Below are 20,019 nucleotides of genomic sequence, written 5' to 3'. Positions count from 1 at the left end.
AACAAAAATGTCTCACCTGGCATCAGGAGGGAATAAGGTGAGTCTTAAAAAATGGGGAGGAGCACACTCCTCCCAATAGCCTAAAGAGTTTGTTCCTTCTTACCAATCAAATCCTGCAAGATCCTATAAATTGCAGCCCCAACATAGGAAGAGTTATTGGGGCATAGTTCATTCAAGCAATCAGGACAAGTCTTCTAAGGAAACATGAAAATAAGTCATTCACTGCTGCCAGAACTGTTCTTTGTATCTGCCAAGCCTGACAAGCAGGGGCTCTCATGGACTGCTGAAGTCCTATTCCTTGGGTCACAGTGGAGCTAGATATATGAGAGCTAGATAGAAATTTAGAACATGGAAAGTTAAAAGCTATAAGGGACTTCAATTCACTTATTCAACCAACCTATTCATAATTAGAATATAGAAATTAAATAAAGAAATTAAGACCTGACCAAGATCACACAGCTAGCTTATGAGAAAGCAAGGAACTAGGACCCAAATCTTCAATCTAATAATTTAGCAGAATCTGAAGTTTACTATCCTCCAGAGTATACTTAAGTACATTTCAGCACCTATCCACCAGCAATTCTCTCATAGTCACAAGTTCCTGCCCATGTATCTCTCAAGAATCAACTCTTCCTAGCACATTCAAGTTGCCAATGGCAGAGGCAGGGGGGTAAGGGCATGCTGGATTAACTGCTCACTCATGAATTATTTTAAAATTACTTGTGGAAAGTAGATGAAAGTGGCATGAAGAAGATGACTTTTCCTAGGGTAAAGAACAGAATAACAGAATAAGCTGTCCTTGGATCAGGAAGACAGGGACCCCTATTTGAGAATTGATAGCTATTTCATATTGGCATCACAGGCTAAGATTTTCATATGTAAAAAAATACTGTCCTAACCATGGATGTCACTATTTACATCTGATCAAAACCAAAAATTTGATCTATCCTCTGAGATAGCTTTCTCTGGGGTCCTAGCCATATATGATGACCCATTTTACAGAGGAACTGAGTTTAATTTAGGTAAAATGTCTTGTTCAGATATATAACTAGTAAAAAGGTGAAATCCATATCTTCAAATTCCATCACTCTTTCCAAAACAGACTTTTTCTCTTAGGGACCTATCTCATAAACTTCTGTAGTAGCCCTTTAGCTCCACAGTCTCCACCTGAGTCAATCCGAGTGCCTCACACTGCCACTAAATCTATGGCCTCTCTTCTCTCCCAATCCAGGCAAAGGCTCCACCCCAATTTTGTCACCTACATAATCCCATCAACTTCTTCCTAGAAAGCTCCTACCTTTACTAGCCTTCACTTTCAACATTAGATTCAGATTCCTTACTTCCAACTCTCTTGAATAAATTTTACCATTACCCAGTACCATCCTTGCCTGTCCATCTCCCTTCACTCCCCGTCAGTCCTCTCACTCACTTCTGCCCTCCACACCTTCCCTAATTCCTAAAGATAACACACTCATAACTTTTGCTACCTCCTCGTTCCTAATCTTCCTCTCTTTCACCTTCATAAGTGAAACCCAACTCCACCAAGAACCCAAGGATAGATACATTGCGTACATTATTAAAATACCACTTTAGTTATAACTAAGATATCTTGCTAGGTTGGAGTAACTATTTTAAAGTTTAGGGAACTTTTAATTCTAGTGCAAGAGAATTGGCATTGCATATAATGAGTTTGTCTAGTTAAACTGCTTGAGAGATGAAACAAAATCATATGCATTAGACTTAGACATAGATTAGACATAGAATTAGTTGAATTGTGAGCTAAAAAGAATGAGCACCCCAACCTCATTTAGCAAATTACAATCTTTTACCATGTCTAGAGAGCCTTGTGCTGGAAGACTGGAATATAAAATATGTATCATTCCTTGGTGAGCTGGTGGACAAGGATGAGCGTGACTTTTCTTTCATATTAAATTGTCAGAGAGGATGACGATGCTCTAATTCATGACAGGGATGTGCCTGTGATGGAAAGAAATGGGAAATATCTAATTGGGGAAGCCATCTGCTAGAAGGAAAAACCAGAAGGGTTGAAGCAGTATGAGACTGAAAAGGAAGGGTTTATTACAATTCTGACTGTTTCCTAAGGGTTCTTTCACTAGTTGTAAAGACAGAACAATATTCATTTGCCTCTTTCTTCTTATTACCAAAAATCTCATTTTTCCTCCTTTCTACAATGACAAAAAGGAAAAATTGTTTTAGATCTGAAAAGAAGCACTCACTGCTGATGTGAAGTGCCTACAATGTGATTGTTCTCATACTTTCCCCATAGAACCCTGATCACGTCACCAAAGTTCTAATTACCATTTTTATAAGTTAAAGTTAAAGTTAAAAAAAAAAAACCTTGCTGGAAAGTCAATATTCATAGGATCACAAGATCTTAAATCTAGAGCTGGAGAGATTTTAGAGGCCATCTAGTCCAACTTCTTGATTTTATAAATAAAGAAACTGAACTTGACTAAGGTCAAATAGTAAGCATCAGAACTGGTATCTGAATCAATTTTCAATTGTTGCAAGAATAATCATCTTTTTTTTTAAAGAAATTTAATCAAAATGGGAAAGGAATAAGTATTTCTCAAGCATCTACTAGGTACCAGTAAATATACCAAGTTCTTTACAAATATTATCTCCATAAAAAGACTTTGTCTATTATAAAATAAAATGCATGAAAGAATTTTAGTTTTCAAGCCATCTCATTCAGAAACAGAGCCCAGGAGGAGTTTGTGGTCACATAGGTATTACCAGCAGATTCAAGACTGAAACCTCAGTTATTGACTTAAAATCTAATATTCTTTTCCATTGATTCCATGTCAGAAAACCTAGCTTTCACAAAAGGTAATGAATGGGGCAGCTGAACCATTTTAATGGATCCACAATCACTTAAATAAGGAGTTTCCCCTTGCACATACTGCATTTACACACAGTTTCGGGAGAAAAAAAAGCTATTCCAGACAAGGAGACATTCCTGTACTGAACTTCTCTTTTCATTCTTAGTGAGGGTTATAGAACTTGTTTCCATAAGGGACACAAAAAGGACATAAAAGATTTTGCATTTTTGTTCTTCTTCTAGAAACTCACCCATTATTTGGGGTCTTATTAGGATTGCCCTAAACAAACATGTTTCTCTCCCAGTGATAGCAGGGCAAGGCATTCATAAGACCCTAAACAGCTTTAAAAATTGTACAGTCTTGGGTATTAACTTCAATAATTGACATTTATTGGTCTAGGAAATAGAACCTTGGAAATCATATAGTGCAACTTTCATTTTATAGGTGATTTAATTCATGCCCAGAAGTTTAAATTATCCACCTAAATTCACAGAAGTATTTAAGTATCTAAGGCAAGATTTGAATTCAAGAACTCTTAATGCTGGAGCCAGGACCCTCTCCAAGGTACCACTATGCTTTCCCAGAGCCTTCATTGAAATTCTTGCCATTTGATTTCTTCCAATACTATCCACTATGGAGACTTGAATTTCCTAGCAGTAAAAATAAATGCATTTTTTTTAAATAACAAGAAGGAGAGAAAATAAATGGGTAGGAAATCTACCATTTATTGTGGCCCAGTGTATGGAGTGCTGGACCTGAAGTTAGGAAGACTTATCCTCCTGAATTCAAATCTAGTCTCAAATATTTACTATCTGTATGATCCTGAACAAGTCATTTAACCCATTTGCCTCAGTTTTCTCATATGTAAAATGAGCTGGAGAAGAAAATGGCAAATCATTCCAGTGTCTTTACTAAGAAAATTCTAAATAGGGTCACAAAGAGTCAGACATGACTGAATAATAGCAACAGTAAATTGGCTGCCTGAGTACTGAATTATACCTTGAGAAATTCAAAGAACCAGAAAAAAGACTTAAAGAGTCCTTCCTTTTTGAGGACCTCTAGAAAAGGGTCTGAATTAGAACTGGATATGATGAAGAGCTGTGGCTAAAGCATATCTACACCAGGGGAATGAACACTACTGTGAGTGAAGATCCCAAAGCCATTGAGATTCAAACAGGCTTTTTAAAAGTATCCCTTCTTGCCTTCTCCTCGTCCCATGCCCTCCCCTATCTGCTAATGATGAGCCTTTGGCAGCTGCCTACCCCTAGTTTTGCTTCTATGAGCTTTTATTCCCTACCTGGATTATTTGCTGATAATAATTATCCTTCTAGAGTTCATGGAGAGGGGATCTCAAACAAATACCCAGGCTTTATTTCTGTTACTCAGTAAACCCAGCTGTGTGATCTTGGGTGAGTGACTTCTCTGTCCTCAGGATTTTTATCTGCAAAATGAAAGATTTAGATCATGTCATCTAAAAGCCGATAAAACCATCAGAGCTGGATGAATGCTGACTCATAGGGAGGAAGCATGATAAGAGTAGGAAAGGTATTGAGGAGCTGAAGGTTGAGGGCCTGGATTCAGCTGCCAGCTCTGATACTTACTACCAATGTGATCATGGGCAAGTCATTTAATCTCCATTGTCATTCATAAAATAAGGAGGTGGGACCCATGTAGGCCCTTCCAGGTCTAGAACTAGGATCCTAAGAACTAAACTATTTGAACTAAAAGGGGCTCTTGGAAACTCAGAAAGGAGTCTAAAGCAATAGCTGTTGACCTAGAAACTGTCAGGGATGGATGGATAGATAGATAGATAGACAGATGATAGACCAACTGAAAACTTTAGTATAATTGGTTTCCTTTGTGATTCTATGTATGTTACTTTATACCTTTAAAAACATTATTCTGAGGAGTTCATGGGCTGCATTAGACTGCCAACAGGATCCAAAACACATAGAAAGCTAAGAGCTTGTGCCTCCTAATAGTTCTTTAAGCCCTAATGATCCATTTGTTTCCATCAGCCCTTTTCATCTCATGGTGCCATGTTCTAAGAGCTGGTTCTCAAAGTGTGGTTCAGAGAATCATAGGGGTCTCTGAAGCCCTTTTAGAACCAATTCAAAATTAGTTTTTATTTCTAAAATGGTAAATATCTATAAATATAACCTAATAAACAAAAACTTTTTGAATAGGTCCTCAATAATTTTAATAGTATAAAAATAATGAAGAACAAAAATGTTTGAGAACTACTGTCTAAGGTACTTTCTAGATCTAATATCCTGTGCACAAAGGGCCTTCCAGTTAAAATATATATTTTATATTGCAAAATTTCTTCTAGCTCCCACATTCTACCTTCTCCATTCTGAGACTCATATGAGTTCTCATATGCCAGTTAACTTTTTTGCACTAAGATTCTGTGGTTCAAGATTACATATAGCTGAATCTCCAAAACAGTTCTTAGAATTTGGACAAATAAATGGATAATTGGATGCATAAATAAAAAATAAAAATAAATAAAAACCACTTTTCAAGTCTTATTTTTCATTGTCACTGACTTTGCCTACTAACTATCCTTCACACTTCACACTCAATAATTAGTTTCTTGTCTTTGCAACTTTGTACAGGCTGTCTCCCAGGCCTAGTAGCTTGACCATTTAGAGTCCCTAGTGGACTTCAAAGCTCAGCTCAAGTACCATCTCCTATAGTACTGTGAGTCAAGTATTTAAGTGCTTACTATGTGGCAGGCATTGTGCTAAAGGCAGAAGATATAAATACAAGCAAAGAGAAACTTTGCGTTCCAATGGGGAAAGATAACACCAAAAAAGAAGTGGGAGGTAGAGTAGAGATAGTGCCAAAGTCCAGAGAATCAGAATCCAAGTCAGGATTACTCTGAAGGATGAAAGATGGCTGACTTAAGGTCTTGAAATGGAGGTTCTAGGGGAAAAGAGTCAATCACAAGAGCAAAAAGGTACTTTAGGATGAGAAAGTTGTAAAGTCAAAAGGATAAAATCTTTTCAGTTTTCTTTTTTATTAATGAACTTAGCTATCAAAAATTTCAAATTATAACGAAAAGAGGATCACATATGAAACTTTTTTCATGTGTTAAATTTAACACAGTATCAACACTGCCCTACTTATATGTCCTCTTCTGAACTTGTTTCTCACTTCTTGTATATTTTTCACTGTTTCATTGATGCTCTTTTCTTTCCTTTTTTTTCTTTCATTGCAGGCCACCCACTAACTTCCTTCTCACTCCCAAAAAATAAAGTCCTCCTTTTGTAACAAATCAGTCAAACAAAACAAATCATCACATTGGCTGGATCTGAAAATGTATGTTTTGAAGTATGACTCATCATAACTATTCTGAAGTCATGATTATCCATTATACTGAACACAATATTGAAGTCTTTCAGTGATAATTTTTCTTTTCTTTATTGTGTTGTTCAGTCATGTCTGACTCTTCATGACCCCATTTGGGGTTATATTGGCAAAGAGTGTTTTCCCATTTCTTTCTCCAACTCATTTTACAGATGAGTAAACTGAGGCAAATAAGGTGACATACAGCTAGTGTCTGAGGTCTGATTTGAACTCAGATCCTTCTGACTGCAGGCCAGTGCTTTATCAACTACACTATCTAGCTAATCTTTGATATCTTTTAGGTGCTTAGTGAAAGCTTGTGATTGAAAGCTATGTTCTGTACTTTAGTCAAAAAACTGATAGATTCAAATCCCATTTCTGATGCTTATATGGCCTTGAGCAATCTTGCAGGTCCTATGTTTCCTCATCTGCACAGGGAAGGGTTGCATTAAATGGTCTCAGTTCTAGATCTATGATCCTGTGACTCACTTGCCTCTAAGGTCCCTTCTAGATCTAAATCTTGGCATCCAGGGAATACAATGGACTCCTTAGGCTTGGAGTCAGAAAGTCTGAAATGCAAATCCAAACTTAGGCACTTACTAGCTTTTGAACCCTCTGTTTACTCATCTGTAAAATAGGAGTAATAATAGCATCTACTTCACAGAGTTATTTCAAAATGACAAGATCTATGTAAAGGTCTTTGCAAACCTTAAAGTTCTTATGTAAATGCTAGCTTTATTATTATTGTTGGGTTGATTGATTGATCATTATAATAAGGAGATGATTTTCCTCCTTTTTTCCAGATTTCCATTGCTGACCTATTCAAGTGATGTTAAGTTACCAAAATGACCCTCTTGCCTGGAGAAAACTCAGATTATGACTATAGTGCCCTGAGCTGCACTTCTGATGCTTCCTTCAATCATCAGCATGCATTCTTTCCTCGGTCTGAGTCCCTCAAGGGTGTGTTTTACCGCAGAGCCAAGAGACTTCACCCCAAAGACAATGCCCACCAAAGCAGCCAGCCTGAAGACCGAAAGAGACAGATCATTATTAATGTGGGGGGAATCAAGTACCTGCTGCCATGGACTACTCTGGATGAGTTTCCCCTTACTCGTCTGGGCCAGCTGAAATCTTGCACCAACTTTGATGACATCCTCAATGTCTGTGATGATTATGATGTGACCTGCAACGAGTTCTTCTTTGACCGCAACCCTGGGGCCTTTCGGACAATCTTGACCTTCCTCCGGGTGGGGAAGCTCCGGCTGCTCAGGGAGATGTGCGCCCTTTCTTTCCAGGAGGAGCTCCTGTACTGGGGCATCGAGGAGGACAACCTGGATTGGTGTTGCCGGCGGAGATACCTGCAGAAGATCGAGGAGTTCGCAGAGATGAATGAGAGGGAGGATGATCTCCTGGAGAGCGAGAGTCCTGGGGAGATTGCCGAGGAGACTGGGCTGGGCCAGTGCATGAAGAGGCTGCAGGACATGGTAGAGAGACCTCATTCAGGGCTGCCAGGGAAGGTGTTTGCCTGCCTGTCTGTGCTGTTTGTGACCATCACTGCAGTGAATCTATCTATCAGCACCATGCCCAGCTTGAGAGAAGAGGAAGAACAAGTAAGTTTCTTCTAGTATGGGGGAAAAGTCAGGAAAAAAAAGTTAGTTAGAAGAGTTTTGCTTTGGGGTATTTAAGTATCAGGAGAGGCATCAAATCTAAGATCCTATGGGCATTATAGGATCACAGAGATGGAAGGAACTCCAGAGGTCCTTTATTCTAAGCTCCCTTATAGGATCATATGTTTAGAGCTAAAAAAAAATCTCAGGATCGGCAAGTCCAACCACTTATTTTACAGATGAGGAAACTGAGGTCTAGAGAAGTTATGGACCAAGGCAATAGAAGTAGTACTAGGATTTGAAACTAGGCCCTTTACAGATAAGAGTAGTGAGTTCTTGAGGGGGAAAAATAACTTCTTGACAGTCATATAAATAGTAAGATTTGAACTTAGTTCCTATTTAATACATGTAAAATAACAAATGCAAAATCTGAAGAATATTTTGGAGTGGAAGCTGAATACTCATTCATTTGGAAGTGAAACCTGTGTGCTCTACACTCTGCTGTGCTGGGGAGGAGTGGAAGATCGGAAGATAAATAAGACTTGGTGATTCTTGACCTTAAGGAACTTAGAGTCAAAAATGGGAAATGAATCTCACTTGAGTACTTTATCCCATTCTTAGTCCCTCTTTACCACACCCTTCCCTATTTTTAGGGTCTATCACTTCACCAGTGTGGATTACTTCCTCATTTAATGCAAATTACACTCTTCTCCAATTTATTATGTAGTTGTTGAGGAATGTCATGACCAAAAAATCCATGATCCTGTGGCCACCCTGGTGATGAGCCTTTTTAAACTTAGCTACCCTGGCTTATGGACAGTAAGTAATTCTAGACCCAAAGACTTTCCAGTTTGAGAGAACTTGCTGGGGTATTTGCTTTGCTGATCTGTACTTTGAGAATCCAATATCATAGCCACACATAGCGGACTAGACTTGAAGGTCAGGCAGTACTGAATTTTAATTCTGCCTCAGATAGTTACTAGTTGTATGATTTATACAAATCACTAAACTTCTCTCAGCCTTAATTTACTTAGTTCTAAAAAGGAGATAATAGTAGCACCTAATTCACAGGATTATGAGACTCAAAAGAGATAATATAATAAAAGCACTTTATAAACTTTAAAGTGTTATTTAAATAAATGTTAGCTATTAGGAGAAGGAAGAAGAGGACTTCAGTAGAAGAGCATAATTAAAATACAAATTTGGATAATTTGTAATAGTTCACATTTATATAATACTTTATAGTTGATAAAGTGCTTTCTTTCCAACAGGTCACAGAGAATTTTCGCATGAGAGTTCTAAAGTAATGAGTGCCTTTTATTACTGTCCCCACTTTACACATCAAAAAAACTGAGGCTCAAAGAGGTTAAAATGACTTTATCCATGGTTACTCTGCTTAGTGACAGAAAAAGGACTCTCAGACCCTGGTTTTCTGAATATAAGTCAAGTGCTCTATTTCAATTCAACAAAAAATTTCTTAAGTGCAAGACATTATACTTAGCACTGAATATGAAAATAGAAAAATTAAGCAACTCTTATCCTCAAGGAGCTTACATTCTCTGAAGAAAAGAGTTGGTCATTCCTACACACACACACATACACACACACACAGAATTTGTCCCTGGATAACAGGAATCCTTAATCTGGGATCTGCAATCTTTTTCTTAAAAAAATTTTGTAGCTATGATCATTATAATTATTTTCCTTTGTAATTCTATATATTTTATTTTATACATTTAAAAGGATTCAGAAGAGGTCATCAGATTACCAAAGGTTTCCATGATGCAAACAAGGTTTAAGAACCATTGCTGGATAGATAATGTACATAATAACAGATATAACTATTAATTAAACATAAAATAATTACTGTTGGAGAACTAATTCATCGCTTATTAATTCTAAATTTAATTGACTCTGTTTTCACTAGGCAGATATTAATAGGTCCCCTGTTCTGTTTGAGGAAAAGAATCATGGCATTAGATTTAGCCCCAAGTATATAACTATCCACAAAAATATACTAGACAGGTTTTGAATATTAATATTTGGGGTGGAATTGTTTTCTCCCTAAGAATCTTTTTTTTCCCAACAGAGTCAACATGAAACAAATGCAACAAAACAATCTCTTCTCCATACTCCCCTACATTATTTTTCCTTGTCTTTACTACACACACACACACACACACACACACACACACATACCTCTGCCCAGTGAAAACATACATTAATTTGTCTTGGAAGCAGTGTGGTGTGATGGAAAGAGCACTACATTTGGTGTCCAAAGTATCTAAAGCCAAGTCTTGGCTCTGGTAGGCATTCCCTCAAACGTATACCCTATGATTCTTTATTTTGGTTCAGACATTTATTAATAATCACTCATTTTAAAAGGCACAGTAGATAAAGCAGTCTCAGAGTCAGGAAACCCTAAGTTCAGTTCTTCTAACGAATATTGTCTGTATGACCCCAAGCAAATCACTTAAATTCTCATGTCTCAGGCAATTCTCTAAGACTATAATTTTTCTTTTGAGGCAGTTAGGGTTGTCCAACATCACACAGCTACTAAGTGTCTGCAGTCAGACTGGAACTCCTGACTCCAGGACCCATGTTTTTTCCACTGCAACAACTAGTTGCCCCCAACTAATATTAAAAATTGCAGAGCAATTGTCAATCAGGAGTTCCCTTCTATTAAGTTCCTATATCAATTACAGGATTGTTCCAATAATAATAATTTCTGAAGCACTTCATCTATTTGTGTGGTAATCAGCTTCCTCCACCTATAAATAAGGATATTTTTTATATTTCAGTACTCACATGATAGATATTAGGAAAGTACCACACAAATAGTTACATGGAGGTAATCTGATTTGCCAAAGTTTCCACAGTTAAATGTGGAACCATAATTTGTCCCCAGTGTTCAGACTTGATCTACTACACAATGTACCTTCTTTGAACATGATATAGACAATATAGCAGCTTTCTCAAGATATCTATGATATACAAGCTGCAGGCTGCTCTGTCCTTAAGCTTTTTAAATACCAGCAGAGCCTAACATTTTCTAATAGAAAGACAAGGAAATCTATCTGGCCACACACTGGGTTTTAACACGTTAGAAAAAGGGGGAGTGCAATGATTTGCAAGTGTTCAATGGCAGAACTCCCACTGCTGACATGCACCTCAACACGTTGCCTTAGTTCACTGCACTTCATATCCTGGTGCCTGACAGCTGACATTCCTCCTTGCTGACGTTGTAGAAATAAATTTCTTTGACACAAGGCAGAAACAATTTCAAGTTCTTTTATGGAATTTGTATTATCCTGGCCATCCCTGAATGCCTTCATAACTTCAGAAGTTATTTCTATATCTTTCCTCCCAGTGGGGGTGGGGAGAGAGGGAAAGAAGCATCTACTCCCTCTCTGTGGCAGCAGAGAGACTCCTAGTTCCTTTGGCAGCATACGTTGTGAGCTCATCAGGGAGGCCTATAGAGCTGTAACAACAGCCTAGCCCCACCTCCCTGGGGCCCACCAAGAAGTCATACCCAAGAGTGAGCTGTAAACCACTAAGTATTCCCTATTTCACCCCCATTGGTTATATGATAATGAATGCCTAGAATTGAATATTTTACACTTTAATAATTTATTCAATGGGGGGAAGACTATATGACCTTTTTGATCTCCCAATAAAAGTACCATTTCTAAAAAAGTTAAGGATATGTTCCCAGACATCCAATTATCATCCTTCACTCATTCATCAAAGCCCTTTTTTAAATATACTTATATTTTAGTCTTATAATATCCCCTTAGGAGAATAACTGAAAATAATAGTAATTTATGGATGCTTTCTTCACAATACATTTGTGAGGGAAGTAGTACAGACATTATTATCTCCATTTTTCAATGAGGAAATTGAGTTTCAAAAAGATTAAGTGTCTCAATGAGTGTAATGTAAGATTCTTCAGTACAGAGATTATTTTTTACTTCTGTCTTTGTATCTTGAACATGTAGTCCAGTGTCTACCATCAAGTAGATATTTAATAAATGCTTGTTGAATTGAAGTGATTTGCCCAAAGTAATCCAGTAAAAAGCGATAGATCCTGGACACAAATCCAAGTCTTTGAGGCAGAATGATATAGTGAAGAGAGAACAAAATTCAAATTCACAGAACCTGATTTCAACCCCCGTCTCTGCTGTACACTATCTGTATTCCTTCTATCTGGATCTGAGTTTCATCATTTATAAAATGAAGGGATTAGGTTAGATGATCTCTAAGATCCTTGTAGTTACAAATCTTATGTCTTCCTAATCTTCCGCTTTTTACAAAATAACTAGAATCGCCATTATCATCATAGGTTTAGATTAGAGGGAACCAAAGAGTTATATATTGGAGAGGGAAATGGCAAACCACTTGAGTATCTTTGCTAAGAAAACCCCAAATAAGATCATGAACAATCAGGTGTGACTGAAATAATTAAACAACAACAACAAAAAGAGGTCATATAGTACAACTCTCTCATTTTAGAGGGAAGGCCTAGAAAAAGGAAGTCATATTCCTAAGTAATCCAATGTAGTTATTCCTTCTGTTTGTTTGTTCTATAATTCCCAGTTTCAAGGCCTTGGAAGTATTCTTATTAGATTCCCCTAGCACATAGCCACGTATGGCCTTCAGTCTTTCAAACAGCAGAAGATGACAATTTCAATATTTATCAAATAAGTCTAACTTCATTCTCTCAGTCACTTTATTTTGATTTTGTTTATTTCCGTTATATGCTCCTCTTTCCCAGACTTCATCTTTATTTCCATGCCAAAGATGTTGCTGTTTTGTCCCTGATCCTAGCATCTTTTCTCTTTCTCAGGGTGAATGCTCCCAGATGTGCTACAACATCTTCATTGTGGAGTCAGTATGCGTGGGCTGGTTCTCCCTTGAGTTCCTGCTGAGGTTCATCCAGGCTCCCAGCAAGTTTGCCTTTCTCCGGAGCCCACTGACTCTGATTGACATAATCGCTATCCTTCCCTATTACATTACTCTGGTGGTGGATAGCACATCTGTGGGTCAAAAAAAACCTAGCTCTGGAAACAGCTATCTGGACAAGGTGGGCCTGGTGCTCCGTATCCTGCGGGCCTTGAGGATCTTATATGTCATGAGGCTGGCGAGACACTCTTTGGGCCTGCAGACACTTGGGCTCACAGCCCGACGGTGCACCCGGGAATTTGGGCTTTTGCTGCTGTTCCTTTGCGTGGCCATTGCCCTGTTTGCCCCATTACTTTATGTCATTGAGAACGAGATGGCTGATAGCCAAGAATTCAGCAGCATTCCAGCCTGCTACTGGTGGGCTGTCATCACCATGACCACAGTGGGTTATGGGGACATGGTACCCAGAAGCACCCCTGGCCAGGTGGTGGCCCTGAGCAGCATCCTTAGTGGCATCCTTCTTATGGCATTTCCTGTGACCTCCATCTTCCATACATTCTCCCGCTCCTACCTGGAGCTGAAGCAGGAACAGGAAAGGGTCATGTACAGGAGGGCACAATTCCTGATCAAAACCAAGTCACAGTTAAGTAACATGTCACAGAACAGCAACGTTTTATTTGGCAGCACCTCCTCAGACACTAGAAACAACAATTGAAATTAGACAATTCCGAATTTCCTCTGGAGTGACACTTAAGTGGCCTTGGCAGTGAGGTCTCCCCAAAGATCACCCTGATATCTGTGACTACTGAACAGTGGGTATTCATCTTACAGAGACAAGAGAGAAAAGGAGTGTTATGTATGGAGCACATAGCCATAGATGGTCCCTATATTTTGCCACAATCAATAGGTTCATGTCCATCAATAAAGAAATGTTTTCTTCCCTTTTTTAGCCCACATAAAAATAATGTGCCTATTGAAACCAGTGTCCCTATGGATATTTATACATGATATCATTTTCAAGAAAAGTACATCTGCTTTTAGGTTGTAGTATCCACTATTAAAGAAATCTAAGACAAAAATAAAAAAGAAAAGAATTCTTTCTGCATTTGTAGAGTTAACCAATATCCAGAAAAGATACCTCTTGGAAAAAGTAAAGAATGTACAGATGCTCTCCCTAATAGCATGCATTAACTCTATAAAACGTGTCAGCTCAATCAGTGTTATAAATACATTGCCAGTAAAAAATGTTTTAAATTTTGGATTTACCAAATAGCATTTATAGCAAGGTTTGGATGGGTCTTAGTAGTAGCACTAAATTTCATTACAAAAGGATGTTGATTGGGGCAAAGTTACATGGGAGTATTCCTTGATATCACTAACTAAATAGTATTTTATTTCAATCTTATTTAGCTTAGTGAGGGTCTGTATACAGCAAACAGCCTATGGAAGAAATAGTGGTGACCATGAATCAGATCTCTAAACTGGAAAAGGTCTCAGAGATAACTTAGTAACTTGGCTCATCCTTAAGCCAGAATGCCAATCTATAACATCCCTGAACAATATTCTTCCAGCCTCTGCTTGAACACTGCCCAGTAATGGAGAGCTCATCACTTCCCTGGATAGCTCAGCCCATTTTGGACATCCTGGATTAAGCAGCAAATTCTTTGTTAAACTGAGTCATGCATAATCTACTTCTTTGTACTATCTTCTTATTGTTCCCATTTCTCCCCTCTGGGGCAAGGCAGGAAAAAAAATTAATATATCTTTCCCATAGTAACCTTTCAGATACCTAGACAGCAATTAATCCATAAACTCTCTTCTCCAGACTAACTAGCTTCATTCTACTAATTAACTTCACACCCAGTCACAATCTTCCTTTCCAACCTTATTAAACATTACTTTCCTTCATGAAATTTATCATCCAGTCAAACTGGCTTTCCTTTTATTCCTCACATAGAATACTTAATCTCTCATTTCATTGCCATGGCATTGGTTGCGTCCTGTGCTTAAAGTTCACTTCCTTCTCATCTCTTGTCTTGAAAGTTCAGTTCAAATGCCTCCTTTTACATGAAGCCTGTCCTGATCTTCCCAGTCACTACTGACCTCCCCCTCAAAATAACTTGGTACATATTTTCTGTTTTGCAAATAAATATGTATATTGCCTCTTCAATAGAACATAAGCTACCTGAAGGCAGGAACTATTCCACCTTTGTCTTTGTAGTCTTAGAGTTTATCACAGTGCCTGACACATAGAAGAAAGTGCTTTAAAAGTGCTTCCTGATTGACTGGTATGCTTTCTAATTACTGCACCATCCTGGTCTCTCTTCTCTGGAGGAGTTTATATGATTATTGTACTCAAGCTTGTCAATATCCTTTCCAAAATGTAGTATCTAGACCTGAACATAAAACTCCAAGCAAAGACTGACCAGAACAGAGAATTATCATCTCTCTTGTTCCAAACTTTGGACTTGTATGTATTAACAGCATCTCATCACCTTCATCTGATAAAGAATCTGGTATCCTATCCCTACTCTGACATCAGATACATGGTCATTATACTTCTCTGAGATTCCTTTTTTCTGAAATATCTTTCTTTTTTTCTTCTTCCTACTCTTTTGACCCTTTTCTTTTTCTTCTTTCATATCCCTTACATCCTTTTTTTTCCCTTTTCCCCAGCCCAGTAGATCAGGGTTTGTCTACCTACCAATGGTCATCTTAAGAAATGCATAACACTCAAGACCAAAGAGATGAGGTTACAAATCATGTCAAAGCCTTCTTAAAAACCCTTATAGTAAGGTATAGTTAATGTGAAAGTTGGGAAGAAAATGTCAATCAAGAAATATTAAGATATTAATACATGCTAGCCATATGTTAGGCATTATACTGGGACCTGGGGATAAAGAATACACAATGAAATACTCTACGCTCAGAGAGCTTATGTTCTATGGGGAAGACAACATATAAAATATATACAAAATATACAAAATTCCAACAAAAAGGGCCTCCTCTAGGAGGTGACATTTGAGCTGAGCTTTGAAAGAAAAGAAAATTTTATGTTTATAGGATATAAAACAGAAAGGAATTTTTGAGCTTATCCCATCCAAGTCCATCATTTTACAGAGGAAACAGGTTTAGAAATGCTTCATGATTTACCCAAGGACAGATCAACGATCAGAGTTGGCATCTCCCAGTTCCTCTAAACTCTAAAATGTTATTTCTAACACATCATTCTTTTTGATTTAATGAAAAAAGCACCAAGCACTTGAAGTCAGGAAATCTGGAGTTCTGCTCCTACTCTGACACTGGTTATATGGCCACTACCCTTTTCTGAGATTCATTTTCCTAATTTATAAAATAGAAATCCTAAAATCAGTTTTAGAGCTGAAAGAGACTTTGAAAGTCATCTCTTATTACTTTAAAGGTAAGGAAATTGAGGCCCAGAAAGTCCTAAGTCACACAAGTAGCAAGAGTCCAAGGCAAAATAAAACTCAATTCTCTTTTGACTTCAGGTCTGACATCTGGCAATCACACTACAAAATATTCCTACTACTTCTCTCACAGAATTATAAACTTAAGGAGCTATTTTAAAAACAGAGTGGTTTCCCACTACCACCAGCAGTACAAAGGTGAAACAGAAACCAGAAAGGTAGAATTGGTTACTCTACTTTTCAGTCCTATTGGACTGGATTAGCCATGTCTTTGGTCTGACATTAAGATGTCATCTCCCGTTGGGGAAGCCAAAATTACCATGGCCAGGTACAAGTGATACAAAAAAGAAATATCATCTGAGTCACAAGGGACTCATTTAAGTTTCCCATGACACAAAGCTTCCAGTGACTCACAGCTGAAAAGTAAGTTTTCCGACTAATTAGCCTTGCCTTTAGCAGGTGTCAGAATGATAGAGAATTACCGTGATGATAATAATAATACTTCAGATTTACCGAGCTGCTTGGGGTGTTTTTTTCCTCCCAAGAGCTTAAAGAAGCTTTGAAAGATGGGAAGACAATTAAAAATGTTAAATAGAAATGTGACAGGGAAGAAAAAGATGGAAACTTAATGATACTCACAAAAAAATTGTTTTTTGTGTGTGTGATGGAAGAGGGAATGTAGATTTAGACAGCAGGATGTAGTGAAAGATTTCTTTCTAGATCCCATGTCCTGCACTACTTTTGTGAGCTTAGACAAGTCATTTAACTTACAAGGTCTCACTTCCCTCACCTGCAAAATTACTGATTTGGACTGCCTCTTCCAGCTTAAAATCCTGTGGCATCCTCTAGGAGGTGACAAGGAGAGGGGATAGAGCCAAGAAATGCATGAAATCTTTGCAATATAATGAAGTCTAAATTTCCTCATGACACCTCCCAGAAAAAAATTATAGAACCCCAAGAAAAGTTTGGAATCTATTCCACTTAGCCTTAGTTTGTTTTTAGGAGTTTAGCAGCAGGCTTTTTGTGGGGGGAGGATTTCTGTCAGAAAGCTAAGGACTAGACTACATGAATTCTCCTGTATTGGAAATCTAAGATAAGAGAGCCCTCAGAATTTAACCAGAGCATGATATTCTCAGAATCTCAGAGTTAGAAGGGATTTTATCAATCATCTGATTCAACCTCATCCCTGACAAAAGCAGAACTTTCCTCTATAGCAGAGGTGGGGAACATATAGTCCATGGACGATATAAGATCCACAAAATCATTTGGTCTGGTTCTGCCAAGGTAACTGCAGGTAGCAGCATAATTGTGTATGGCCCATGAATGATATTATAAATTATTATATTATAATCTCATTATAAATTATTATAACTATCCAAATATATAAATATCCAAATGGCTTTTGGCTGAAAAAAGGTTCTCCATCTCTGTTCTACAGCATCCTTAAGAAGTCCATGATTGAATACTTCCAATGACAAGGAAGTTGCCATGGGTACCAAGGCAGCCCATCTCACTGTTAAACTCTATTTGTTAAACAGTTCTTTCTTATACTGAATCAAAACTTATCTCTGCAACTTCCACATATTTGTCCTAGTTCTCCTCCCTGGGATCAAGCAAAATAAGTTGCTTTCTACATAATAATCTTTCAGTTATCTGAAGACAGAACCATGTCCCTCTGAAGTCATCTCTTCCAAGCTAAAGGCTCCCTTTTACCACCCAGGTGATTTTCTCCTGGACATGCTCCATATACCTTCCAAAGTCCCCTGGATTCAACCATAGAGTGCCAAAGGATTACCATTTGTTAGCAAGGAAGGGGGATATTCCACTGTTATGCTTCTAAATCTCAGAGCATGAGTGAAATAAACCAACATGTGAGCCAAGATTGGAGAAAGAATACATATATGTTTCCCCTCCTTCAATCAAGATTTAAAGTTCTTGTGGTCTTTGTAAGTTTCCTTCTGAAGAGAGATCTTAAGCATCCTGGTGCTTCTGAAGATCATCCAAGACTTTTGAAGGCTAGTTAAATCCATTCCATTTTGCAACTACAATCCTCAGCCCAACCAACTCTCTTGAAAAAAAGCAATGGGAGTGAGAGTGGAGATGATCAGTACCAATTTATCCCTACTTATGGAAAAACAATACCAGTCCTGTTCCATGACACAGGATCACAGAACCTCAAAATTAGAAGAGACCTCAAAGGCCATCTAACAAAAATCCATAATCTTTCCAATATAGCCAGCAAGTGGCCAACCAGCCCTTACTAGAGGATCTCTAGTGAATGGGGTTACCTCTTAAAGTATTAAATCTTTGCAATTTTTTGGTGGTTGTAATTGTTCAAATTTTTTCTGACATCAAGCCTAAATCTCTCTCTACTTCCAGCCATCTCTCCTTTCTGCCTTCCAAGGACCCAGCAAGACAAGTCCAAGCCACCTTCCTTATGATACTTTCAAAAACTTGAAGATAATTGGCATGTTCATTCAAATTTCTTCTCCAGACTATAAACATCTCGAGTCATTCTATTCTTTCAACAATTCTCAGAAAACAAATTCATAGTCATCATCTATTATGTAGCACAATAATACAATACAGGGAAGCACTTTCCAAATCATATTTTTTTTGCATTGCGAAAAAGGGCTCTGTGAAGTCTTTTCAACTCTGGCAATATTTTGCTTTCTCTGATATTAAATATAAAAAATTTTATTACAAATGGCAATTTTCCAACAAGAAAATAGGTTTAATTTACTCCATTTCACTCCGAAATATCCCAGGCTTCCCGTTGTCCCAAGAATATTCCATCCTTTAATATGTCTCTGAGTCTAGCATTTACAGGTTCTGTCAATATATTTCAAACCCCAACCTGTTCCATTGCCAAATGATACTACAGGAGATAAAATAAGTGGCCAAAATAATATAATCTATAAGGCCCCTTCTGACTCTAAAATTCAATGATAAAGTTAAAAACAAAGATTATTTTTTTAAAAGATGACCACTTTATATTCAAATCAGGTTTTGTTATCCCCTTCCCAAAAAAACCCTCAAAATAACAAGTAGCATTCTTTCTTGTAAAATAAAAACCTCTAATATTTATTTGCACAGGCTCCTATAACCTTTATCTTATTTGATTCTCAAAATAATTTATATAGTTACATCAGTTTAAGATAGGAACTAGGACTTGTGATTTCAATAGTATAAAGAACTCCCCGGGGAGAAAACTTAATCTCTCAATACAAGTTAACATCTTCTCTGCAATTTATATTTTTAGAATCCCACCTATATCTATGATTTGTCCAAGTTCACACAGGCAGTATGTATCAAAAGCAGAACTCAAATGCAAGTTTGTCTAGTTTCAAGGCCAGTTCTCTATCCTCTACATCATGCTACCTTTCATTTAGCAACTTAATTATTTTTTATACTGCATTATATATTATTTAACAACATTTAAGGCAGGTAGGTGATGCAGTGGATAGAGTGCCAGGCCTGAAGTCAGGAAGATCTGAGTTCAAAACTGTCCTCAGACACTTATTAGCTGTGTGACTCTAGGCAAGTCACTTGCCCCAAATTGCCTCAGTTTCTTCATCTGTAAACTAAACTGAAAAAGAAAATGGCAAATCAATCTTGTATCTTTGCCAAAAAACTGCAAATGGAGTCATGAAAAGTCAGACATAACTAAAATAACTCAATAACAATATTCAATAATAGCATTAACCATTGCTCAGTATGTTCAGCTAAGAAACAATAAGTGACATTACTAACTACCATCTATAAATGTATTCTTATTTTAAAATAAACTAACAAAAGTGAAAGATGATCACCCAGCCATGAAGTATTGGTTGTTTACAAGCACAAAAGTAGGAGGCAATAGAGTGTGATAGAAAGAGGACAGGATTG

At 37.5% G+C, this 20,019-nt stretch overlaps 1 protein-coding gene across 5 annotated transcripts in view; it reads left to right on the top strand.

Annotated features, from left to right (window-relative positions):
* Positions 1-19,585, top strand: part of KCNG1 (potassium voltage-gated channel modifier subfamily G member 1) — a 30,526-nt gene extending 10,941 nt beyond the window's left edge. For 4 of the 5 annotated variants that reach the window (XM_012539700.2, XM_003757684.3, XM_031951634.1 and 1 more), the window contains exons 2-3: positions 6,998-7,804; positions 12,648-19,585. In XM_012539700.2, coding sequence (XP_012395154.1) covers positions 7,040-7,804; positions 12,648-13,418 — 1,536 coding nt within the window. In that variant the 5' untranslated portion in view covers positions 6,998-7,039 and the 3' untranslated portion in view covers positions 13,419-19,585. Of the gene's footprint in view, positions 1-3,871; positions 3,984-6,997; positions 7,805-12,647 lie in introns of those variants that run through there. The other variant, XM_031951635.1, reaches the window with a different exon arrangement.
* Positions 19,586-20,019: the final 434 nt, after the last annotated feature.

The sequence above is a fragment of the Sarcophilus harrisii genome, chromosome 2 (assembly GCF_902635505.1).
Source record: "Sarcophilus harrisii chromosome 2, mSarHar1.11, whole genome shotgun sequence".
NCBI classification, from domain to species: domain Eukaryota; kingdom Metazoa; phylum Chordata; class Mammalia; order Dasyuromorphia; family Dasyuridae; genus Sarcophilus; species Sarcophilus harrisii.
Note: the sequence above shows the minus strand (reverse complement) of the source record. Positions and strands in the feature narration are given on the sequence as shown.